Here is a 27,899-nt window from a genome sequence, read left to right on the forward strand (position 1 = left end):
CATTCAAGCGGGTGTTTCCTAATCAGTAACTGAAGCCTATGGGTCATCACTTCCAGCTAGGATAATACTTAACAGCCATGGTGAAGATTATTTCTGTGACTTAGTAGTAGTCTTACAGAGCACAGTCATAAAGAAAATAGCTTTTCCTTTGGCAAAGTTACAAAACTAATGATAAGATCTAAAAATAATGGCTACAGCCTCAAAACATTCTCTGGATGCCCAGACTGCACTGGGCCCTGTTCAGTATCTCCATATTTCTATACTTCTCCTTTATATCAAAGCTGTAATAATATATTTGTATAACTGATCTTATTTATAAGATTTCTTTCCACAGAGAAGGCTTTCCAAAGGAAAATGTGGTATCTGAGTTAAGATGTAAAGGATGAATAGGAGGTAACTACGGGAACACAGGGAAAGAGGAATGACATTCTAAGCAAAGGAAAAACTCTGTGCAAAGACAGTGAGAACGGAGAGAAAAGTACTCAGAGGTCCACAGGATGATGATAAAGGGCTGATAGCCATAAAGAGCTGATGCAGTGATAAGAAAAGCAAACAGCAGATTTAGGAAATATTTAGCAAATAATGCTGACACTATTTCAAGAGGAAGTTGATGCAAGATGTAAGAAGAGTGAATAGATATAAGATTCAACTATAAAACGTGTTTGTATGTATGTATCATCTATGAAATTGGCTTTAATTTAGCTTAAAATGTTTGCTCTTTAGTAATAGTTTATTTAAAGAAATATGCTCTCTAGTAACGCACAGATGATATTTCTAAATGTAGAGCACAGAAATGACAGATAGTTGACGGAGGGTAAAAAAAGAGGTAGGAGTGTGTACAAAAGAGGTACAGCCACTGCCCTGCTTTGCTTGGCTAGGGAGGAAACCAGCCAAGTGACCAAAGGGATATGACCTCTCCGTGCTCCTGTTCTGTGGCAGCAAAGGCTAAACTACCAAGGAAAGTATATCCATGGTAATGTAACATGGTAAGTCGTGGAATAAATGCAAGGCCGCAAAGTTTACTTTAGATTTAAAATATTTGATTCAGAAAACTGAGAACACATGTGACTTCTACAAAGAAGGCAGTGAAAGGTATTTGTTGAATGAAGGTCAAAGGTCACTGCTTAAAAATGAAAGGCAGCCGTTGGAACTACCAGGATGGAACTTGAGTGTATTGCGCTAAGCGAAAGTAGTCAGAGAAAGACAAATATCATATGACTTCACTTACACATTGAATTTAAGATACAAAAGATGAACATAAGGGAAGGGAAGCAAAAATAATATAAAAACAAGGAGGGGGACAAAACATGAGAGACTTAAATACAGACAACAAACTAAGGGCTGCTAGAGGGGTTGTAGGTGGGGGGATGGGCTAAATGGGTAAGGGGCATTAAGGAGGACACTTGTGATGAGCATTGGGTGTTATACATAGGATGTGAATGACTGGATTCTACTCCTGAAATCATTATTGCACGATATGCTAACTAATTTGCATGTAAATTAAAACATAAATAAATAAATAAATAAATAAATAAATAAATAAATAAAATTTAAAAATAAAAAAAGTATATACTCAATTTTTAGTCTTCCTATAACCCAGAAGTTTTGTTTTGTTTTGTTTTTTAATATGAAATTTATTGTCAAATTGGTTTCCATACAACACCCAGCGCTCATCCCAACAGGTGCCCTTTTCAATACCCATCACCCACCCACCCCTCCCTCCCAACCCCCATCAACCCTCAGTTTGTTCTCAGTTTTTAAGAGTCTCTTATAGTTTGGCTCCCTCCCTCTCTAACCATTTTTTTTCCTTCCCCTCCCCATGGTCTTCTGTTAAGTTTCTCAGGATCCACATAAGAGTGAAAACATATGGAGTCTGTCCTTCTCTGTATGACTTATTTCACTTAGCATAACACTCTCCAGTTCTATCCACATTGCTACAAAAGGCCATATTTCATTCTTTCTCATTGCCACGTAGTACTCCATTATGTATATACACCACAACTTCTTTATCCATTCGTCAGTTGATGGACATTTAGGCTCTTTCCATAATTTGGCTATTGTTGAAAGTGCTGCTGTAAACATTGGGGTACAAGTGCCCCAAAGCATCAGTACTCCTGTATCCCTTGGGTAAATTCCTAGCAGTGCTACTGCTGGGTCATAGGGTAGGTCTATTTTTAATTTTTTGAGGAACCTCCACACTGTTTTCCAGAGCAGCTGCACCAATTTGCATTCCCACCAACAGTGCAAGAGGGTTCCCGTTTCTCCACATCCTCTCCAGCATCTATAGTCTCCTGTTTTGTTCATTTTAGCCATGCTGACTGGCGTGAGGTGATATCTGAGTGTGGTTTTGATTTGTATTTCCCTGATGAGGAGTGATGTTGAGCATCTTTTCATGTGCCTGTTGGCCATCTGGATGTCTTCTTTAGAGAAGTGTCTATTCATGTTTACTGCCCATTTCTTCTCTGGATTATTTGTTTTTCGGGTGTGGAGTTTGGTGAGCTCTTTATAGATTTTCGATACTAGCCCTTTGTCTGATATGTCATTTGCAAATATCTTTTCCCATTCCGTTGGTTGCCTTTTAGTGTTGTTGGTTGTTTCCTTTGCTGTGCAGAAGCTTTTTATCTTCATGAGGTCCCGATAGTTCATTTTTGCTTTTAATTCCCTTGCCTATGGGGATGTGTCAAGTAAGAAATTGCTGCGGCTGAGGTCACAGAGGTCTTTTCCTACTTTCTCCTCTAGGGTTTTGATGGTTTCCTGTCTCACATTCAGGTCCTTTATCCATTTTGAGTTTGTTTTTGTGAATGGCCTAAGAAAGTAGTCTAGTTTCAATCTTCTGCATGTTGCTATTCAGTTCTCCCAGCACCATTTGTTAAAGAGACTGTCTTTTTTCCATTGGATATTCTTTCCTGCTTTGTCAAAGATGAGTTGGCCATACTTTTGTGGGTCTAGTTCTGGGGTTTCTATTCTATGCCATCGGTCTATATGTCTATTTTTGTGCCAATACCATGATGTCTTGATGATTACAGCTTTGTTGTAGAGGCTAAAGTCTGGGATTGTGATGCCTCCTGCTTTGGTCTTCTTCAAAATTACTTTGGCAGTTCGGGGCCTTTTCTGGTTCCATACAAATTTTAGGATTGCTTGCTCTAGCTTCAAGAAGAATGCTGGTACAATTTTGATTGGGATTGCATTGAATGTGTACATAGCTTTGGGTAGTATTGACATTTTAACAATATTTATTCTTGCAATCCATGAGCATGGAATGTTTTCAACAGGGAAAAAATGCAGCCGAGAATCCTTTATCCAGCAAGTCTGGCATTCAGAATAGAAGGAGACATAAAGGTCTTCCCAAACAAACAAAAACTGAAGGAATTCATCACCACTAAACCAGCCCTACAAGAGATCCTAAGGGGGATCCTGTGAGACAAAGTACCAGAGACATCGCTACAGACATGAAACCTACAGACATCACAATGATTCTAAACCCATATCTTTCCGTAATAACACTGAATGTAAATGGACTAAATGCTCCAACCAAAAGACATAGGGTATCAGAGTCGATAAAAAAACAAGACCCATCTATTTGCTGTCTACAAGAGACTCATTTTAGACCTGAGGACACCTTCAGATTGAAAGTGAGGGGATGGAGAACTATCTATCATGCTACTGGAACTCAAAAGAAAGCTGGAGTAGCCATACTTATATCAGACAAACTAGACTTTAAATGAAAGGCTTTAACAAGAGATGAAGAAGGGCATTATATAATAATTACAGGGTCTATCCATCAGGAAGAGCTAACAATTATAAATGTCTATGCGCCGAATACAGGAGCCCCCAAATATATAAAACAGTTACTCACAAACGTAAGCAACCTTATTGATAAGAATGTGGCAATTGCAGGGGACTTTAATACTCCACTGACAACAATGGATAGATCATCTAGACACAGGATCAATAAAGAAACAAGAGCCCTGAATGATACACTGGATCAGATGGACTTGACAGATATATATAGAACTCTGCATCCCAAAGCAACAGAATATACTTTCTTCTCAAGTGCACATGGAACCTCCTCCAAGATAGATCACATACTGGGTCACAAAACAGCCCTTCATAAGTATAAAAGAATTAAGATCATACCATGCATACTTTCAGACCACAATGCGATGAAGCTTGAAATCAGGAAAAAAGTCTGGAAAACCTCCAAAAGCATGGAGGTTAAAGAACACCCTACTAAAGAATGAATGGGTCAACCAGGCAATTAGAGAAGAAATTTTAAAATATATGGAAACAAATGAAAATGAAAATACAACAATCCAAATGCTTTGGGATGCGGTGAAGGTAGTCCTGAGAGGAAAATACATTGCAATCCAGGCCTATCTCAAGAAACAAGAAAAATCCCAAATACAAAATCTAACAGCACACCTAAAGGAAATAGAAGCAGAACAGCAAAGACACCCCAAACCCAGCAGAAGAAGAAAAACAATAAAGATCAGAGCAGAAATAAACAATATAAAATCTAAAAGAGCTGCAGAGCAGGTCAATGAAACCAAGAGTTGGTTTTTTGAAAAAATAAACAAAATTGATAAACCTCTAGCCAGACTTCTCAAAAAGAAAAGGGAGATGACCCAAATAGATAAAATCATGAACAAAAATGGAATTATTACCACCAATCCCTCAGAAATACAAGCAATTATCAGGGAATACTATGAAAAATTATATGTCAACAAACTGGACAACCTGGAAGAAATGGTTAGGAATTTTCCTAAGCACCCACACACTTCCAAAACTCAAACAGGAAGAAATAGAAAGCTTGAACAGACTCATAACCAGCGAAGAAATTGAATCAGTTCTCAAAAATCTCCCAACAAATAAGAGTCCAGGACCAGATGGCTTCCCGGGGGAATTCTACCAGACATTTAAAGCAGAGATAATACCTATCGTTCTCAAGCTATTCCAAACAATAGAAAGGGAAGGAAAACTTCCAGACTCATTCTATGAAGCCAGCATTACTTTGATTCCCAAACCAGACAGAGACCCAGTAAAAAAAGAGAACTACAGGCCAATATCCCTGATGAATATGGATGCAAAAATTTTCAATAAGATACTAGCAAATCGAATTCAACAGCATATAAAAAGAATTATTCACCATGATCAAGTGGGATTCATTCCTGGCCTGCAGGGCTGGTTCAACATTCACAAATCAATCAATGTGATACATCACATTAATAAAAGAAAAGATAAGAACCATATGATCCTGTCGATCGATGCAGAAAAAGCATGTGACAAAATACAGCATCCTTTCTTAATAAAAACCCTCGAGAAAGTCGGGATAGAAGGAACATACTTACACATCATAAAAGCCATTTATGAAAATTCCACAGCTAATTATCATCCTCAATGGGAAAAAACTGAGAGCTTTCTCCCTGAGATCAGGAACACAACAGGGATGTCCATTCTCACCGCTGTTGTTTAACATAGTGTTGGAAGTGCCAGCATCAGCAATCAGACAACAAAAGGAAATCAAAGGCATCAAAATTGGCAAAGATGAAGTCAAGCTTTCACTTTTTGCAGATGACATGATACTATACATCGAAAACCCGAAAGACTCCACCAAAAGTCTGTTAGAACTGATACATGAATTCAGCAAAGTCGTAGGATACAAAATTAATGTACAGAAATCATTTGCATTCTTATACACTAATAATGAAGCAACAGAAAGACAAATAAAGAAACTGATCCCATTCACAACTGCACCAAGAAGCATAAAATACCTAGGAATAAACCTAACCAAAGATGTAAAAGTATGCTGAAAACTATAGAAAGCTTATGAAGGAAATTGAAGAAGACATAAAGAAATGGAAAAACCCAGAAGTTTAAAATGAGGTTTTGAAATTTTTATCTATTTAAGGAAAAAATACATAGTTGTTAAATCCCAACTTTATTGCATTGTGGTTAGAAAATAAAAGCTTAGTTATAAACCTTCTATTTTGGGGCTTTATCAACATTTTGCCTAAGTAAAATTAATTTTTGTAAATATTCCATGGGTATTTGGAACAAGGGTGGATGCCATGTTTTGGGAATGAAGTTTTATGCAGATATTTTAAATCACACTTGTTAACACTGCTAGTAAAATATTCCCTATGTTTTCTTATCTGTTACATGTCAAAATCTGAAAAAAATCAACTAAAGTACTCGCTCTTAGAAAGAAAGAAAGAAAAGAAAGAAAGAAAGAAAGAAAGAAAAGAGAGAGAGAGAGAGAAAGAAAGAAAGAAAGAAAGAAAGAAAGAAAGAAAGAAAGAAAAAGAAAGGCAGGCAAAATACTTATTTTAATCCTGTAATTAATTTTTTTAACTATGCCTGTGAGGATCAGGTGCAAAGACTGGGATGCCAATACACAGAAACACAGTCTAGGTGTGTACACACACACACACACACACACACACACACACACACACATTCTAGGAATCCCAGCAGTTGTAATAATAGCAGACTCACAACATACTAAAGAATCAGAGTCAAAAGACAGTGTTAAGGCCAACTATGGCCAAACTACTCTTGGAAATATTTTAAATCACCAGTCACATGCCTGACTTTATGTACAAAATGCCACAGATGAATTTATTGGTTTCTTCAATTATTTATTACTTAATGTTTCTCGATGGCCCTCTTAGGCCTTCCATTAATTCCTCAATTTCTTTCAAGAGAATGTCTATGAAACCCTCCCCACACAGCTGCCCAGGGACTATTACAATGTATTTCTCTTTTTTGCCAGTTGTGTAAACAAGCTATAAAACTGTAAAGTCACTGCACCATCACACAATGACGATTTCATTATGTGTCATAAATGGGGAGCTGAATTTCGTGAACTACTGTGTAAAAAAAAAAAAAAAAAACCTGGAAAGCTGAATTCCCTTAGATTAAATGTGTCCATGATGTGATTCCACTGAAGGATTATTAACAGGTAGAAGTTCTAGAAAGGCAGATTAGGATCTATTATATTAAAAAATTAGCATTCAATCTGTCCTGATAGAGAACTGGTGATCTTCCAAAATCTATCACTTAGTGTAAAGCATAAGTTACATGGAGATACTGTGCAGCTGGGTTATTGTCTCACTAAGGAAGCTATACTCAGAGGAAGGCCAGACCAGAGAATTTTGAAGTTCATGGATCATTTTCAAGATTTACAACAGAAAACTCTAAGTGATAAAATAAATCAAAGACATTCATACAACAAATATTTCAAGCCCTTCTTGGCTGTCTACAGCCATGTACTACCCAAGACACTAGATATGAAATGAAACAGTCCTTGTCCTAAATAATGAATAGTTCACCCTCTAACAGGGAAGAGAAATAAGCAAACTAATAATTACAAGTGCTGATGGTTTTTCACTAAAGGCAAAATAATATTCATAGATTGTTGAATCAAGGTATTCACCTTGTTCACACAGCCTAACATTTCTAACAAATAAACCACGCAATGAAAGCTTTCCTCCTGGGGCTCCTGGGTGACTCAGTCATTTGAACATCCAACTCTTGATTTCAGTTCAGGTCATGATCTCAGAGTTCGTGAGATTGAGCCCTACATCGGGCTTTGTGCTGACAGCACAGATCTTGGATCCTGCTTGGGATTCTCTCTCTCTCCCTCTCTCTGCCCCTCTCTTGCTCATGCATGCTGTGTTTATTCTCTCCCTATCCTTAAGAAAGAGAAAGAGAAAGAGAAAGAGAGAGAAAAGAAAGGAAGGAAAGAGAAAAGAAAGAAAAGAGAAAACAAAAGAAGAGAAAAGAAAAAAGAAAAGAAAAGTTTTCTTCCCTGTTCAACTGTTCTATGAATGGAATTTTCTTTTCTCTCAAAAAGCAAAATTTTTATCAGAAGCGTTTCAGAATTTTCCTCTAAAAAGTCAGGAAATTCCTGTGAGGTAGTAAACAACTTTGCATTCTACTGTCATTCCTAACAAAACTACTCTGAAACAGGGCAGAGAAGTCAAGGCCCTGGCCCTGAGAGAATGCACTGACTACTCGCAGCAGCGAATCCCTGCAGAGCTATGGGCAAAAGTCTGTTCCACACGTACACCGGGTAAAGCTTGAACAAAATCACAAGTCCATCATCTCTGCAGAGAAGATGAACCTTTTTCTCTGTGTTCAAAGAATCCTTGGAATAAAAATCTTTCTATATGAAGCTTCAAGGCTATCCATATAGCTTGGGATTCAAAAGAGTTTAGAAGTGGAAATACAACTTTGTGTACAACTCTGAATACAACTTTGAATCCTATTCCACTGGGTTATGAGGGCCACTGCTCAAAAGCTAGGAGGAGCTAAAAATCATGGACATCAGTAATATTATAAAGTGTGTCCTCAAGGGATGAGATATAGTCTGTCAGTCACTGTATGATATGCTTAAAACAGCAGGAAAAACGTTATTCCAAAGAAGATCTGCTTCAATTTTTTCAGTTGAATTGCTTTCAATTTCAAGAATCCCCGAAGTCCAGCCACAGAGTTAGAACCCTTTCATATAAAGTGACAAGTGTCAGGAAAGAAACGCGTGGATTACAGGGTGATGACAAGAATACAAATATATACCATTTCAAAAGATAGATTCCACAAAGAATACTTTAAGGGTCTTTAAAGTTTCAAAACAAGAATAGGTTACAACTTTTTGAGAGGCTGAGAAAAAACACTTCAAGAAGGAGGTAAAGACAAAGTGAAAAGTGGACACCACTCAAGAGGGTAGTATCTGGCATGGATAATTAAGAGCACATGTAAATGTCAAAGAGACATGCATGTTATGGATGAGAGAGCCTTGGAGGTGAGGCTGGAAAATGGGGCTGTTCTGTGGAAGGCCACACTGTGGGAAGATCAGTACATAATATGGTTAGCACAAAGAAACCACATGAGAGGTCAACCTCCCTAATCTGTGTAAGGAATTCTAACTTAACCACTTTTTTAAAACATGAGCTAGCGAGGCACCTGGGTGGCTTCGTTGGTTAAGTGTCTGACTCTTGGTTTCAGCTCAGGTCATGACCTCATGGTTCATGAGTTCCAGTCCCGCATCGGGCTCTGCGCTGACAGTGTGGAGCCTGCTTGGGATTTCTCTCTCCCTCTCTCTCTGCCCCTCCCTGGCAAGTTCTCTCTTTCTCAAAAATAAATAAATAAATATTTAAAAATATCTTTTAAGGGGCGCCTGGGTGGCGCAGTCGGTTAAGCGTCCGACTTCAGCCAGGTCACGATCTCACGGTCCGTGAGTTCGAGCCCCGCGTCGGGCTCTGGGCTGATGGCTCAGAGCCTGGAGCCTGTTTCCGATTCTGTGTCTCCCTCTCTCTCTGCCCCTCCTCCGTTCATGCTCTGTCTCTCTCTGTCCCAAAAATAAATAAACATGGAAAAAAAAATTTAAAAAAAAAAAAAATATCTTTTAAAACATGAGCTGGCACATAGTAGTAAAAACAGCCAATTTCACAAACATACTCTCTCTATATACTATTATCTAAATCATCAATAATGTTAGCTTGAAGACAATTCTATGGAACTTGACTTTGTACATTCTCATCTCACACACTGACATTAAAATGACATAAGTTAATCTCTGAGAACAGTTCTTTAAAATCACTTATAAACCTAATTATAATCCTCTCAACACTGTAATATACCCAATTCAGCCCTTTAACTTTTTCTATCTACCTTTACTCCTGGGCTGATTTCAAGCAGCATCAGGATTTAAATACTGTCTCTATGTTAAGAGCTCCCCAGTTTCCACCTCTAGCTCAGGCTTCCCTAAATTCCCAACATCCCCCTCCCTACCTGGCATCTCCTCCAGCCCCAAATCTAAAAGATACCCAAGCACCACATATCTACAAAAGAACTTGAACCCTCCGCCCCCAAATACACTCCTCCTGTTTCTACACTCCCAAGAATGGCTGCTGTATTCTTCCAGCTGCTCAGCCTAAAAACTTTGAAGTGACTTTGCCTCCCCTCCGTATCTCCTACATCCCCCAACCCATCCAAACCATCAAAAAAGTCCTGTCTGCTCTCCTTTCATAAAACACACAGGAAATATTTATGCATATAAAAACCTAACCACTTCTAACCATCTCCTTAGCTTCTGCCCTTATGATCCTTCAATGCACCCTTAGCAAGGAAGCCAGGACAGTCTCATCAAAATATATCTTCTACAGAAAACCCTCCAATGCCATCTCACCCAGAATAAAACCCACTCCCTGACCCTGACTTTCAAGCCTCACGTGGTCTAGCCTCCCACAGCCTCTCTAACCTGGATATTCCACCCGCCTCCCTTCCATTCATTCATTCCACTCTGGCGACACTGGGCCCCATGCTGTTCCTCCCACACATAAGACATGTTCCCATCTTTGGAACCTTACATCCTCCACTCCTCATGCCCAGAGTGCTCTTCACTCAGATGCACAGATATGCTGTTCCACAGCGAGTCTCTGCATCAAGGTCACTTTTTCAATAATAACTAGCCTGTGCACCCAAAGCCACCAACACTGGGCACTCAAGATCCCCTCTAGCCTGCCATAGGATGTATCAGTCTGTAACATGCTACACTATTTATTACTTTTGTTGTTTACTGTTCCTCCCTACCCAAATGAAACTCCATGCAGGCAGCTGCTTCTATCTGTTTTGCTCACTAATAGATGAAGGAACGAATCCTGGAACAAAATAATTTGTTTTATGTGAAACACACCAAATTTAAGTCTCTCACTCTTTAAGAGAAGAATTTAAGGACAGTGTGATTTCTATGAAGTCAAACAGTCAGTAAATGGCACAGTCCAAAATAACACCGGGTCTCTCTCTTTTCCCCTGGGACGCACTGGTGGAACATAAGAGAATACATATGAAAATCCATTTTTAAAACAAGTAAGCAAACAAGCAAACGCACGTATAAACACAGTAACACAGATATAGAAACACCCTGCATTAAAATATCAGCACTGCCCAGTAGTAGTAGTATACAAACAAACTTCCGTTAACTCACCTCCACCCCAGGGTTTTTGGATGACGTCTGTGTTACAGTTTCTTTGAATTTATTTGCCTTTGCAAGTTGAGCTTTAAGTTGTTCCGCTAATTCCTTCAGAGGGAAAGACAAGAACAATGAGTGTCATATATAGCTTAATTCCTCAGTGAAGAATACTTCAAATGTATACGCAGAAGGGAAAAGAGCAGAGTGAACACTCATGCAGCAGTAAACCTAAATTCAGGGGACTGCTTTTTAATGAATTCATCTCAGTTACATATGTCTCAAATGCCCGTAGCATTCGTTTATGATTTGAGAGTAAACAATTACAAGGACATATATTCTAGGGGAGAGACAGCGATATGGGGGAAACAACCTCAAGAATGACATTTTTATAACTCCTCGGATATTATCACCATCCAGTACTCAAAATTTCAATTACTGTAACAAGAAAGCCATAATAAGATTTAACATATTACCTTCTTTATTGTTAAGTAATTTCAATAAGAACTCTGAACGTACCTCATTTTTACTCTAGGAAGTTTATAGAAATGTATAGAAAACAAGTGACATGTAAAGAAATAAACAAAGAGGAGCATATGAACAGGCAAAGAACAGTGTTCTCCACTGCAGTGGCTCCGTGACCAAAGGAACAATCCTTTCAACATAAATTAACCTCCTAACTTGGTGACCTCTCTTTCACTAGTGTGAACTAATTCCTTTGTGCTTTCAAAACTCAAACTTTATTTTCCTGCTCTTATTTCCTGGCGGGTTGTCTCTCTTACCAAACTTCAGGGTTGAGCTGCAGTTCAGTGTTACCAAGGACCAGATTCAATGAGAAAGTGCAGCGTGTGCAAGATACGCCTTTTATCAGACACACAAACTAATAAAAATAGAAGCATCTTGTTTGGCAACTTTTATGCTACCAAACAGGGTCATACTGGCAGTACAACAAAACGGAAGCCTACTTAGGGATCACTTATATTTGGATTTGAGATCAGTACATACATATGACCAGGAGGAAATCTATTCTGTCACACCATGCAAAGCTGTCTGGATTTGCTATTCTGCCCTGTATGATGTCACATGTATTAGTATATCAGAAATGTGATACTAAAATACAGCAATAATAAATAAACAGTGATAGGTGTAGCTCGCACCAAATCATCCATATTTTCTATTCAGTCTCAGGTCAATCAGTCTTACAGCATAACATTATTATGGAAATTAAATGAGCTAATCTATACAATGCATCAAACACTTACCAGGCACAAACGTACTACATTAAAATATGCCTACATGAAACAACTATCTTTTTTTAGGAGCTCATTTGTTAGGTACCTAAGTAAAGGAATTTAAGAAAGCAATACATGCTCTCAATAATATGTGACAAAACAAGGGAAAGAAGACAATGACATCTTTATTTCCCTCAAATATGCTATGCTAGAATTGCAAAGTAGAAATTTTAAAAAACATGTCATACCCTGGGATCTCAGACTTCAGAGATCTGACAGAAAAAGTGGACAATTTTTTTAGAAGTGGGCAGTACAGGATTTAGGAATGTTCAAGAATTTTGTTAAAAGAATCAATAAGCAGTTGGCTACAGCCAACATTGTGAAGAAACTTCCAAAATTACTGGTAAGAAGTTAAACAGTTAACTCCTATTCTCCTAGAAACACCACAGAAGACATACCATATTTCCCATCATCTCTGCCTTGATAATCTTGGCTCCCAGTTTGTTCTTCTCGTCAACACTCAAAATGTGGATGGAATCATCTTCAAGACCGCCTCTGTTTGAACAGGACAGATTAAGAGCAAATGAAACAGAGGGACACTGCAACTAACAACACCAAGACTCAAATGTGATTTTAATTGACCTCAACAAAATATTCAGCATCAAGAGATCATGATTCTAAAACCTTAAAATATAAACAAGACAAAAAACAAAGGTTCAATATTCCACCAAAAATCACCAGTTTAAGGCTCTATGTCAAAATACCACAATCAGGCAGTTATAATAACTGACCAAAGCCCCAGTAAGAATGAGATAAATACTATGTGAACTATTCTTTACTATCTAATATTCCCATACTCATTCTAAAAAGGAAACAAACAAGAGAAAATTAAAACACTACAATCAGGCCATAGTTCTACACAGCTGGGTGTGATAAATTACTGATAGTCTAAGAAACTAAACAGGAAATGGCATGCTTAACTGCAAAGAATGAAAACAATGAGCATGTGTTCTTTTTGCAACATAAATGCGAAATTACTGAATTAGACAACAAATACTAGTTTATGACTAAGGTCATGGGCCAAACCTAGACTCGCTGAAGACCAGAGAAATTTCCAGCCAAGGTTAGATTCCTGGCACATAAAAAGTTGTCCCAGCTTACTTCCCTAAGAAAGATCACTGCGGTATGGGGAAGGGATGCAGGCCGAGCCTGAAGGACTGACTCCTCAGTGAAGGAGACACAGCTAAGATTCCAAAACTCAAAGACAGCCAGACAGAAGAAAGCTGCAGTGTGAGAGAAGCGCACAAAACTAAAGAGTTCCCCTTGAGTATTTAGCAAGAAACTGCCCGTGGCCGGAGAAAGTCCCATCCCAAAGAGAAGAGGGGCGACATCCAGCATTTCTGGGAAAAGTGCCTGATCTCGCTAGCCAGACGAGGAAAGCTTCAACTCAGAAAGCACTGGGGAGAGCATTAAAGGTCTCGCGTTATTACTGGGAAATAATAAGCTCTAGGCTAAATGTTGATCTATGCCCAATGAACCAATGTTAAAAGCAAAAGTCTACAGAAGCAAAGAGTTTCCAATCAACTTAACCATGTTCCCCCAGGGCAAACATCAAGAATTAGTTACAGGAATGCAAAAATATCCCATGCTCAACACAGTAAAATTCATAGCATCTAGTAACCAAAGATAGCAGACATGCCAAGATGTAGAAAAATAAGACCTACAATTAGGAGAAATAGCTATCAATCAAAATAAACCCAGAACTGACTCAGATGTAAGGAAAAGCAGATAAGAACATTAAAAGTTATTATTGTAACTGCATTCCATATGTTTGAAACGTTACAAACAAGTAAGACATAAAATAGATCAGAACTGAATTTCTACAGTTGAACACTGGTGTCTCAGATTAAAAAAAAAAACAAAAAACACTAGATAGGATTCACAGGAGATTAAACTGCCAAGGAAAAAGTAGTGAACTTAAAATATTAGAAACTAGGGGGGCCTAGGTGGCTCAGTCAGTTGGGCGACTCTTGATCTCGACTCAGGTCACGATCTAGCAGTTGCTGAGTTCGGGACCCATGTCCCTGCGCTGTCAGCGCAGAGCCTGCTTGGGATTCTCTGTCTCTATCAAAAATAAACAAACAGGGGTGCCTGGGTGGCTCAGTCAGTTAAGCGTCCAATTTCGGCTCAGGTCATGATCTCACAGCTTGTGAGTTCGAGCCCCGCGTCAGGCTCTGTGCTGACAGCTCAGAGCCTGGAGCCTGCTTCGGATTCTGTGTCTCCCTCTCGCTCTGCCCCTAACCCACTTGCATTCTGTATCTGTTTCTCTCAAAAATAAAGAAACATTAAAAAAAAATTTAATATAATAAATAAATAAACATTAAAAACTATGCAAAATGAAACATACAGAAAAAAAGAATTTTAAAAAATAAAAAGAGCATCAGAGAACTATGGGATAACCTTAAACCTGACTACTTAGGCCATTGGAGTCCCCAAAAGAAATGGGAGACAGAAGAAACAAAGGCCAAATTTTCCAAACACCTGAAAAGCTGCTTAGAGAACTAAAAATTTCAGGGAATCCCAAGCACAAAAAAAAAAAAAACAAACAAACAAAAAAAAAAAACTACATTAAAAAAAAACCCTATTCCCAGGGACATCATAATCAAATTGCTCAAAACTTGTGATAAAGAGAACAATGTTAAAGCAGCCACAGGGGGGATAAAAGAGAGACACACTTAGGCACACAGAAAAAAAGTAGTGTGACAGCAGATTTCTCATCAAAAACAATCCAAGCAAGAAAAGAGCAGCAACATTTCCAAAGTACTTTAAATTATCAACCAAAAATTCTATACCAAGTGAAGGTATCTTTCAAAAACAAATTGAAATGAAAACTCTTTCAGACAGAGAATTGAAAGAATGTTAAAGAAAAGCCTTCAGGCAGAGGGAAAATTATACCAGACTGTAGTATGGATTAACTCAAAGAATGATGCCTACAAGGGTAAATGAAGAATACTTTCTCTTATTACATAAGTCTCTGTAAAATAATTATTTAAACAAAAATAATAACAATATATGAGAGGTTTATGACAAAGATAAGTAAAATGTATGACAACAATAAAAGACTGGAGGGGATAAATGTAAATAAACTATTGTAAAGTTCTTATGCCATACAGGAATGGCATAATGAAGTTGGAGAAGTTAAAAATGTATACTATCAAATCTAAAAACAAAAAACCCCACAAAATACCAAAAAAATTATAACAAGAGAAATGAAACAAAATCATAAAAATATGTAATCTAAAATAAAACACATAAAGGGGCATCTGGGTGGCTCATTCAGTTAAGCTTCTGACTTCAGCTCATGTCATGATCTCGCAGTTTGTGAGTTCAAGCCCCCGGCTGGGCTCTGTGCTGACAGCTCAGAGCCTGGAGCCTGCTAAGGATTCTGTTTCCCTCTCTTTCTGCCCCTCCCCCGTTCAGGCTCTGTCTCTGTCTCTGTCTCTGTCTCTCTCTCTCAAAAATAAACATTAAAAAAAATTCTTTTTAATTAAAATAACTCACATAAAGAGGAAAAAGGGAACAAAGAACACATAGGACAAATAGAAAACAAAGAGCAAAATTAGACTTAAACCTTTAATATCACATATATAAATGGTCCAAACATGTGAGTTAAAAGGCAAAATTGTCAGATAAAAGAGCAAAACTCAATGACAAAAACATACCATAAAGACAAACACGTCAAATATAAAAGGGGGGAGGGGGAGATATATCATGTTTTACACTAGTCAAAAGAAAGGTAAAGTGACTTCTTTACTATCAAACAAATTAGATTACAGAGCAATAAATATTACCAGGGCAAAGAAAGCTGTTTCACTTCATATGAAAAAGAGGTCAATCCATCAAGAGTACAAAAGAATCCCTAATGTAAGAGAGCTTCAAAATACACAAAGCAAAAACTGACAGAATTGCAAAGAGAAAGAGACTAATTTTACAATTACAGTTGCAGATTTTAAGACCCCACTCCCAGTATTTAATATATTCTTCAAGAATATGGAAGACTTGAATAACACTATCACTACCACGACCTAATGGAAATTCAGAGAATACCCTACCACCTAAGAGAATACACATTCTTTCCTGTGCATGCCAACATTTACCAAGATAGATCATATTCTGAGCCATAAAGCAAGTCTCAATAAATTTAAAGGGATTTAAGTCATACAAACTGTGTTCTCTAACCGCAATGAAATTAAATTAGAAATCATTAACAAAGATCTCTGAGAAATCCTCAACTATGTGGAAACTAAATAGCATATCTGGGAATAACCCATGGTCAATAACAAAATCAAAGAGAAATTAAAAAGTACTGCAAACCGAATAAAAATATAAACATAACAGGGCGTCTGGGTGGCTCTGTTGGTTAAATGCCTAACTTCACCTCAGGTCATGATCTAATGGTTTATGAGCTAGAGCCCCATATTGGACTCTGTGCTGACAACTCGGAGCCTGAAGCCTGCTTTGGATTCTGTGTCTCCCTCCCTCTCTCTCTCTGCCCCTTCCCCCACTCACGCTCTGTCTCTCAAAAATAAACGTGTATATGTATATACATATACATATACACACACACATACATACATATACATAACAAATCAGAATTTATAGAATGCTAGTAAAGCATTACTTAGGGAGAAGTTATAGCTCTAAATGCTTATATTAGAAAAGAAAGATCTCAAATCAATGATCTCAAATCTATGTAAAATGATACAATCAATGGGTAAACCATTTGGCAGTTTCTTAAAATTTAAAGATATAATTACCACATGATCTAGCCATTCCTCTCCTAGGTATTTACCCAAGAGAAAAGGAAGCATACATCCACACAAAGTTCTGTACATGAATATTCCAAGAAGCATTATGTACAATAGCTAAAAACTGGAAACATTCTATATGTTCACCAACAGGTGAATGGAAAAATTCTTTTATCTACCAATGGAAAACTACCCGCCCACCAATAAAAAGGAATGAATTACTGCAACAACATGGATAAAGCTCAAAATAATTATGCACAGTGAAAGCCAGACAAAAAAAGAGTACATAACATATGATCCCACTTACATAAAACTCCAGAAAATGCAAACTAGTCTATAATTAAAGAAAGCAGATGAGTGAAATCTAGGGGGTTTGTAAGGGTGTGGGGAGAGGTGGGAGAGAATTATAAAAGGGTACCAGAAAACCCTGGGGGATGATGGTTTTGTGAGAACATACATACTTCTAAACTTACCAGATTGTACATTTCTATCTATGTGCAGTTTATTACATGTCAATTATACTTCAATAGTTGTTTTTCAAAACCCTCAAAGAGGAGTGATTTTAAAAACTTTCAAGCTAAAAACCCTGTCAGAATCTCACATATCAAGGATGTATCTATGATATTTCTAGTTTTCCTGAATTAGCACATTTCATCAGACTCTACTGAAATCAACTTGCATTTTCAACATACATTCTGAGTGGGGTAACAGCAAAATATATAAACAGATCTTCAAATCAAAACTTGACCTAACAAGCAATTATTTCTAAATAGCAAATTCCCTTTTGGGAAAAAAAAAATAGCAAATCTTTCAGGAGACAGCATGTGAATTTTTTGAAAAAAAGACATTAATATCTGCAGAAATTCTGGAAGAACCATTTCTTCTCACAGAAAGAAAAAACACCCTGGTGCTCAGACTAAGAAACCTAAAATATTTTAGCACCATTAGAAATATTAGGTAAAGCACCATTAGAAAGGAAAATGTTTTTGTTCCTCTCAAATTCCTTCAGTCTACATTTTAAAAACCAATTAGGAAGAGCAGTAGGGACACTGCATTCATGTGAGCAGAACATCACTACCATTTACGTGCTGCTAGACGTGGAGGGATTGCTTGTCAGTTAGTTGGACTGTTTTGTATGGAAAATATTTTTCAGTAACTTTTTCCAAATTCAATTCTGAGGTACACATCATTTTTATTATAAATGTAATTTACTTTAATTTCAAGGGTCAATATGTCAACAGATTCATGCCTACAAATAGGGATAAAAATAAAGGTATAAACACCTAAGAACAGATTCAAATTCTAAGAGTTCTAAATGCAACCTTTTCATGAAGCACTAGAAGCTGTTTCTTTCAAATGCCAATGCAGGGGCACCTGGGTGGCTCAGTCGGTTAAGCATCTGACTGTGGCTCAGGTCATGATCTCAGTTTGTGGGTTCAAGCCCCGCGTCGGGCTCTGTGCTGAGAGCTCAGATTCTGTGTCTCCCTCTCTCTCTGCCCCTCCCCCACTCACACTCTGTCTGTCTGTCTGTCTCTGTCTCTCTCCCTCCCTCAAAAATAAACATTAAAAAAAATTTTTTAATAAATAAATAAATAAAGAGAATGCTAATCCTACTGTTGCATCATCATTGTAGAAATGAGAAATCCCTGTTAGTATTACAAGAAAAGGAGTTCTGGAGTCAGACTGACATGGGCTCAAATCCAGACTCTGTCCTTTACAAGCTCTATGAGACTGGGCAAGTATCTTAACCTCTCTCAGGCTATAAAACCAAAAAGATGATCAATACCTACCCTCACATTATCAGAATCAAATGTGACAATGTATAAAATTATAATAAATTCAGTAATAGAATAAAATTCTAAACACAACACATAGCCTGATGCTCAATAATGGTAACTTTTGCCACTGAGAGCCAATTACTGAGTCAAAGAGGAATGTTCCAACCAGTCCTCCGTTCACCACGTTCAAAATCCAACAGTGAAATCTTTTCAAGAAAGGAAAGAGGGGTGCCTGGCTGGCTCAGTTGGAGAGGAATGCAATTCTTGATTTCAGGGTCATGGGTTCGAGCCCCGAGTCAGGTATAGAGATGACTTAAACAAATAAACTTAAGGAAAATTGTTTAAAAGAATGCCTAGAAATGGTACACAGTAAGTAAGCAAATCCTTCCAAGGGGCCACAGAAATAGATGCCTCATCACTGAGCCACAGAAGCCAACTCAAGCTCCCCCTTTCCTCTACATTCACTCCTTTGGTTCATGACTTCTTGTCTCTCAACTAGAGCTTCCTCGCCAATATTTCATCCTCAAATCTGTTCCATTTCCCAAATTGGCCTACACAGTATGTTGGAATCTTTCTAAAATAGAAATCTGGGGGCACCTGGGTGGCTCAGTCGGTTAAGCATCCGACTTCGACTCAGGTCATGATCTTACAGTTCGTGGGTTCAAACCCCGCGTCAGGCTCTGTGCTGACAGCTCAGAGCCTGGAGCCTGCTTCGGATTCTGTGTCTCCCCCTCCCTCTGCCCCTTCCCCGTTCACGCTCTGTCTCTCAAAAATAAATAAATGTGAAAACATTTTTAATAAATAAATAAATAAAATACAAATCTGATCTATTTCAAATCCTGGAGATACTTGTTTCCAATCACTAGAGAATACTGTCCAACTCGGGAGCATGACTTCTGGAGCTATTTACAAGGCACATGAGGCATATTCGCTATAACTGCCTACCCATTTTCCTCCCATTCAACTACATTCCACAAGTTATTGAGAGGTGAATTTGTGCTATGCGCTCTACCAGGATTCAGAGACGCAAAGACCATAAAAAGAAATATGGCCTCTCCTCAGGAAGTTACTGCATCTGACACTCCAAAATTCTACTCTCAAATGCTCAACTAGACCACGCTGACTTGTCTCCAAGTTATCTCCATGTCGATTACCCCTTCCCACTTACACCTAATGAGTTCATCCCTCAAGACCCTATCTTTCCTGGATTCTGTCCCCCCAGTGATATCTCAGAGGAGTTAATCATCCCTTGTTGTACACAGGAATTGTAATCATAAGGATCTATATTTAGACCTGCAACTAACTGTAAGTATCGCTGCGTTTATGTACTTATTTCTTCACATGCCTATATAACTGGCTCTTTGATACCGTGAGCTCCTTGAAAGCAGAAACTGTGTCATAACTGTTTTTATAGCACTAGACCTAAGAAGGAGGTGCTGAATTCAGTAAATGTAAGATGCACAGCAGAAAGAATCTGTCAAAGCCATCTAACTGAAGTTCCAAGGGACATGTCTGGTACAAAAATCACCTCCCCTCATCACTGCATTCCTGGTCATACCAGAACAGATACTTTTTCTTTTTTTTTCAAATCTGAATAAAAGAGAGCTTGTTTCTCAAACTTTCAACTTCCAAAGATCACTTAAAGAAAATATGACATGCACACGGACCAGTAATTTTAACTGTTCATCAACATTTTGGTCAAAATAAAAAGCTAGTATCACCTCATGCCAGTCAGAGTGGCTAAAATGAACAAATCGGGACACTATAGATGCTGGCAAGGATGTGGAGAAACGGGAACCCTCTTGCATTGTTGGTGGGAATGCAAACTGGTGCAGCCGCTCTGGGAAACAGTGTGGAGATTCCTCAAAAAATAGATCTACCCTACAACCCAGCAATAGCACTGCTAGGAATTTACCCAAGGGATACAGGGGTGCTGACACATAAGGGCACTTGTACCCCAATGTTTATAGCAGTACTATCAACAATAGCCAAATTATGGAAAGAGCCCAAATGTCCATCAACTGATGAATGGATAAAGAAATTGTGGTTTATATACACAATGGAGTACTACGTGGCAATGAGAAAGAATGAAATATGGCCTTTTGTAGCAATGTGGATGGAACTGCAGGGTATGATGCTAAGGGAAGTAAGTCAGGCAGAGAAAGATACCATATGTTCTCACTCATATGTGGATCCTGAGAAACTTTACAGAAGACCACAGGGGAGGGGAAGAAAAAAAAAAAGAGACGGAGGGAGGCAAACCATAAGAGACTCTTAAAAACAAAATAAACTGAGGGTTGATGGGGGGTGGGAGGGTGGGTGATGGGCATTGAGGAGGGCACCTGTTGGGATGAGCACTGGGTGTTGTATAGAAACCAATTTGACAACAAATTTCATATTAAAAAAAAAAAAAGCTAATAGGAATTAAGTCATAACAATGAGAGGACATTTCAACTTTGTGAGCTGTGTGTGAATTAAATTGTTCTGTCACTTTTTCTCTTCTGAAGCCACCAAACTCACTGTGGTGCATACAAAGACTAAAAAGGAACACCAATATTGTGGGGATCCTATGTTGAAAAACACTGACCTGAGTTGTCAAGAATTTCTGTAATTTTCTCCTGTCACTCACAAATTACAGCCACACTCTCCTCTTCTTCAACACCCCCGTCCAAGACCAATCCTTCCACTTGTCTGAGTATATCAGATCCTACATTTATCCACAGTACCCTTGGGATTTTGCCCATAAATTATGCCATCTATCATCACTCTTCTAAAACTGACACTTCTCCCTTAATATATAAACATATTCAAGTGTCTGCAACTTAAAAGAAAAAAAAGGGAAAGAGAAAGGAGGCACTTTACTTAACCCATGTTTCCCATGTACACTTTCCATCTCTACCACCTCATGACTCACAATCATAACTTAGTCTATGAAATCTGGCTGATAAATCCTCTTTCACAATGATTTTTTTTATTTTTTTAATCTTTATTTATCTTTGAGAGAGACAGACAGACAGAACGCAAGCAGGGGAGGGGCAGAGGGAGAGAGAGACACAGAATCCGAAGCAGGCTCCAGGCTCCAGGCTCTGAGCTGTCAGCGCAGAGCCCAATGCAGGTTTCAAACTCATGAGCCATGAGATCATGACCTGAGCTAAAGTCTGACGCTTAACCAACTGAGCTACCCAGGCACCCCTACAATGATAATATTTTTTATTAAACTGCCAAAGACCTCTATTATTTCTATCCAAAGGCTTATCTTTGTCCTTTTACTTGACTCTTCCCACCACTTCTTAGTATGCAAGGTTGAAGATTCAATCAAGAGAGGACAGTGAAGGGGCACGTGGGTGGCTCAGGTGGTTAAGCATCTGACTCTTGATTTCAGCTCAGGTCAGTCGTGAGATTAAGCCCTGTGTGGGGCTCTAAGCTGAGCATGAAGCCTGCTTGGAATTCTCTTTCTCTCCCTCTCATTCTCCCTGTCACTCTCCCTCTCTCAAAATAAACATTAAAAAAGAGAGAGAGGACAATGAAGGTATGCTAAACTCCAACCAAAGCTCGCAAGTTTCAAGAAGATAACTGAAATCCCAAGAAAGCTTTAAAAGCAACAACCTTCACTGTCATAAAATTCATACTCGTACATCTTTTTTTTGGGGGGGGGGTATTTTCTAACAGAAATTAAATTGTTTATTAGGAGACAAAAACTAGATAAGGATAAATTAGATCATATAACAAGAATTCTGAGCCTCTCTGATACTAATATTTTCAATATTAACATACACTTCAATTCACTTCATAGAATAACAGGTATCAAATAAAGACTAAAATGAGTTGCTGGGCACACAGTGAATACAGGACACATGATTTCATCTGGTTAACACCACAGCAAAGACACCCCTTGGCAGCAAATGCAAGGAACAGACTCTCCCTTACTTTCTCTTAACAATGACAATAATGAGCAAATGCCCTGAAAGAAACATCGCCATGACATCTGCAATCATCCTGTAAGAAGGAAAAAGTACAAGCATTTCTCATTTTCCAGGATTACTGCTACATTTCAGAAGTCTTCTTCATAATTAATTTCTAAAAAACAAATCCCCTTTTCCCATTAAAATGTATTCTCTGTGCAGCACACACACACCCAACTCTGCCTAAAAACTTCTGAGGAAGAAGTAATTAAAAAACCTCCACCCCAATGACATTTCAGAAACCCTGAGTACACTGCAATTATTCTTTGCCTGCTGGCAGTGTTCATAGATCTCCTGCCCTTAATTACTCTCAACGCTTGTTCGCCAATTTTCTCCCTGTCCAAGGATCTCATGACTATACTCAGAACCTTCAGAACCTGTCATCCTTCTCTTGTCCTTCTGAGCTCCCACAGCAAACTCTGCCAAGAATTATACCCAAAGGCTAAGACAGTATATAAAATGGGTTAGTTCCTGATACTAACTTTATAAAATCTAAATTAAGGACAGCACACTAGTTTTTGTTCATATGGCATAATATTCTAGGTTTCAGAATCCAGAAAATACACAACTGATATATTTTCCAACAAAACAAAATTATCCACAAACACATTTTATTTCTAGGAATAATAAGCTTAAAGTTCTTGAGCATATGGACCCCTTCCTTCTAGAGGATGCTTTTCGCCTACTTGAGAAAAATGCAAGGCCTGAAGAGGACAAAGGAAAAGAATGAGAAATGTGATCACAGCAAGAATGAATGAAAAGTAAGGATGAAAAAGGAAAATGAAACAAGAAGAAAAAGGAAATCTACAAGTGATGTAAACACTATATATTACGTGAAAACTATAAAGAGTCTTTACAGAGAACTCAAAGAGTAGCCAAAACAGATGACTAGTTAACAAAAATAAAACAAACACTAACATTTATAAAGATACGCCAAACTTCACTCAGATTTAAAGAAATGCAAATCAAGCAAAGATTCTGTTTCTCAATGATGCATATGACAAAAGTTCAAGGCTAAAAAGTTCAATAATACTGATGGTAAGGAAGAGAAAAGTCATCCTAATATTTGGCTGGTAAGAGAGTAAACTGGCTAATATAACAAGATTTAGAAATATAATCCAACCGCTTGAATTTATTTTACAGCTATATTTAACCAATGTGCAAAGATACACATCGCTATTACTGCTGCACTTTTGTAAGGGCGACAAACTAGAAATCACCTAAAATCCACCAAGAGGGGACCCAGGAGAACTACTAGCTTATACCTCAGTTTTAACAGAATATTAAAGAGCCTTTAAAAAGTACATACATACGGGATGATGGCAAAACATCTTTAAGATATACTGATTGGGGAAAAAAAACACATCAAAGTTCAGAATGGTATATACATTGTGAAGCTACGTAACTTAGATAGGTAATTAAGTTTTTTATATAATATTATCTCTACCAAAACGGTCACAAACCCAGAAAATGGCTAAGTGTTACATACAATTGTCAGATAAAAAACATGACACCCAGTCAAATTTGAATTTCAGGTAAACAAAAATTTTTTGGGGTCAGTCTGTCCGCATACTGCAAGGGACTTACTATTTTTTATTTGCTCAACCTGGCAACTCTCTCAACACACCACTGTGTGAGCTACACCCTCAACGCCTCAGTTTCTGCATGTGGAAAATACAGGACAGACGATTATTTCTTCTAGTTGTACAATTATTTCTACGATTTTTTTCCCCTACTTCTAAAACTTTTCATTCTAGGGGCAGCTGGGTGGCTCAGTCGGCTGAGCGTCCGACTTCGGCTCAGGTCATGATCTCGCAGTTTGTGGGTTCGAGCCCCGCATCGGGCTCTGTGCTGATGGCTCAGAGCCTGTAGCCTGCTTCGGATTCTGTGTCTCCCTCTCTCCCTGCCCCTTCCCCACTCATGCTCTGTCTCTCTCTGTCTCTCAAAAATGAATAAACGTTAAAAAAAAAAAAAAACTTATTCATTCTAAAGCTCCCTAGAATTCTAGCATTTTATAAAGAATTCAGCATATACCCAGGATAATGTTCAAACTAACAGCTTCCCACAATACTTCAGTGAACCTCTTCAGTCCCTGGAAACAGACATTCCTCAACATGCTTCCTGGTCTCTGACTTTACACCACCCACACGGGCTCAGGAATCTTTTCTTTCACATATATGTAAGACGATTTCTAGATTGTTCTTTCCTTCTCCAGTCAATCATGGAATTCATGGAAAGCTTCAAACCATCTGCAACACCAAAATGACACAGCTAACAAAAATACTGCCTTCATGAGGTGCCTGGGTGACTCAGCTGGTTAAGCACCCGACTCTTGATTTTGGCTCAGGTCATGTTCTCACAGTTTGTGAGTTTGAGCACCTCGTCAGGCTCTGTGCTGACAGCCTGCTTGGGATTCTCTCTCCCTCTCTCTGCCCCACCCCCAACCCCTGCCGCTCGTGTGTGCTCACTTGCTCTCTCTCAGAAAAAATAAACATTTAAAATATATACATGTACGTGTGTGTGTGTCTGTGTGTGTGCACGTGTATTGCCTTCAGACCAAAAAAATACAGCTTTTAGTGAGTACCTATATTACAGTATATCTATCGGAAATGTACAATTTAAATATGACCTACAAATATGAAGCAATTAGAGAACCAGATGAAATACTGAGTGTAAGGCTATTTCCCACATAGCCAAAGTCACAGAAGTCAAGACCTACAGACTGCCCAAATGTTAAGCCAACCCTGAGGATAAAAGTAAGAGTCTCCTCTCATTTTATGAAGCCAGTATTACTTTGATTCCTAAACCAGACAGAGACCCAGTAAAAAAAGAGAACTACAGGCCAATATCCCTGATGAACATGGGTGCAAAAATTCTCAATAAGATACTAGTAAATCGAATTCAACAGCATATAAAAAGAATTATTCACCATGATCAAGTGGGATTCATTCCTGGGATGCAGGGCTGGTTCAACATTCGCAAATCAATGTGATACATCACATTAATAAAAGAAAAGATAAGAACCATATGATCCTCTCAATCGATGCAGAAAAGGCCTTTGACAAAATTCAGCAACCTTTCTTAATAAAAACCCTGGAGAAAGTCGGGATAGAAGGAACATACTTAAAGATCATAAAAGCCATTTATGAAAAGCCCACAGCTAACATCATCCTCAATGGGGAAAAACAGAGCTTTTTTCCTGAGATCAGGAACACGACAGGGATGTCCACTGTCACTGCTGTTGTTTAACATGGTGTTGGAAGTTCTAGCATCAGCAATCAGACAACAAAAGGAAATCAAAGGCATCAAAATTGGCAAAGATGAAGTCAAGCTTTCACTTTTTGCAGATGACATGATATTATACATGGAAAATCCGATAGACTCCACCAGAAGTCTGCTAGAACTGATACATGAATTTAGCAAAGTTGCAGGATACAAAATCAATGTACAGAAATCAGTTGCATTCTTATACACTAATAATGAAGCAACAGAAAGACAAATAAAGAAACTGATCCCATTCACAATTGCACCAAGAAGCATAAAATACCTAGGAAAAAATCTAACCAAAGATGTAAAAGATCTGTATGCTGAAAACTACAGAAAGCTTATGAAGGAAATTGAAGAAGATATAAAGAAATGGAAAAACATTCCGTGCTCATGGATTGGAAGAATAAATACTGTCAAAATGTCAATACTACCCAAAGCTATCTACACATTCAATGCAATCTCAATCAAAATTGCACCAGCGTTCTTCTCGAAACTAGAACAAGCAATCCTAAAATTCATATGGAACCACAAAAGGCCCCGAATAGCCAAAGTAATTTTGAAGAAGAAGACCAAAGCAGGAGGCATCACAATCCCACACTTTAGCCTCTACTACAAATCTGTAATCATCAAGACAGCATGGTATTGGCACAAAAACAGACACACAGACCAATGGAATAGAATAGAAACCCCAGAACTAGACCCACAAACGTATGGCCAACTCATCTTTGACAAAGCAGGAAAGAATATCCAATGGAAAAAAGACAGTCTTTTTAACAAATGGTGCTGGGAGAACTGGACAGCAACATGCAGAAGATTGAAACTAGACCACTTTCTCACACCATTCACAAAAATAAAATCAAAATGGATAAAGGACCTGAATGTGAGACAGGAAACCATCAAATCCCTAGAGGAGAAAGCAGGAAAAGACCTCTCTGACCTCAGCCGCAGCAATTTCTTACTTGACACATCCCCAAAGGCAAGGGAATTCAAAGCAAAAATGAACGACTGGGACCTCATGAAGATAAAAAGCTTCTGCACAGTAGGGGCGCCTGGGTGGCACAGTCGGTTAAGCGTCCGACTTCAGCCAGGTCACGATCTCGCGGTCCGTGAGTTCGAGCCCCACGTCAGGCTCTGGGTTGATGGCTCAGAGCCTGGAGCCTGTTTCCGATTCTGTGTCTCCCTCTCTCTCTGCCCCTCCCCCGTTCATGCTCTGTCTCTCTCTGTCCCAAAAAAAATAAACGTTGAAAAAAAAAAATTAAAAAAAAAAAAAAAAGCTTCTGCACAGCAAAGGAAACAACCAACAAAACTAAAAGGCAACCAACAGAATGGGAAAAGATATTTGCAAATGACATATCAGACAAAGGGCTAGTATCCAAAATCTATAAAGAGCTCACCAAACTCCACACCCGAAAAACAAATAACCCAGTGAAGAAATGGGCAGAAAACATGAATAGACACTTCTCTAAAGAAGACATCCGGATGGCCGGCCAACAGGCACATGAAAAGATGCTCAACATCACTCCTCATCAGGGAAATACAAATCAAAACCACACTCAGATATCACCTCACGCCAGTCAGCGTGGCTAAAATGAACAAATCAGGAGACTATAGATGCTGGAGAGGATGTGGAGAAACGGGAACCCTCTTGCACTGTTGGTGGGAATGCAAATTGGTGCAGCCACTCTGGAAAACAGTGTGGAGGTTCCTCAGAAAATTAAAAATAGACCTACCCTATGACCCAGCAATAGCACTGCTAGGAATTTACCCAAGGGATACAGGAGTACTGATGCATAGGGGCACTTGTACCCCCAATGTTTATAGCAGCACTCTCAACAATAGCCAAATGATGGAAAGAGCCTAAATGTCCATCAACTGATGAATGG

The 27,899-nt window shown here is 38.5% G+C and overlaps 1 protein-coding gene across 1 annotated transcript in view; it reads right to left on the reverse strand.

Moving 5' to 3' along the window:
- CWF19L2 (CWF19 like cell cycle control factor 2) overlaps positions 1-27,899 on the reverse strand; it is a 150,671-nt gene that overhangs the window by 70,527 nt on the left and 52,245 nt on the right. The window contains exons 9-10 of the mRNA XM_047070451.1: positions 12,660-12,756; positions 10,988-11,080 (exon numbers count right to left, since the gene is read on the reverse strand). Of these exons, the coding sequence (XP_046926407.1) occupies positions 10,988-11,080; positions 12,660-12,756 (190 nt within the window). The remainder of the gene's footprint in view (positions 1-10,987; positions 11,081-12,659; positions 12,757-27,899) is intronic.

Source organism: Lynx rufus, unplaced genomic scaffold, assembly GCF_022079265.1.
Source record: "Lynx rufus isolate CCGP_SWC_20201006 ecotype Redwood Valley unplaced genomic scaffold, mLynRuf1.p SCAF_9, whole genome shotgun sequence".
Classification (NCBI taxonomy): domain Eukaryota; kingdom Metazoa; phylum Chordata; class Mammalia; order Carnivora; family Felidae; genus Lynx; species Lynx rufus.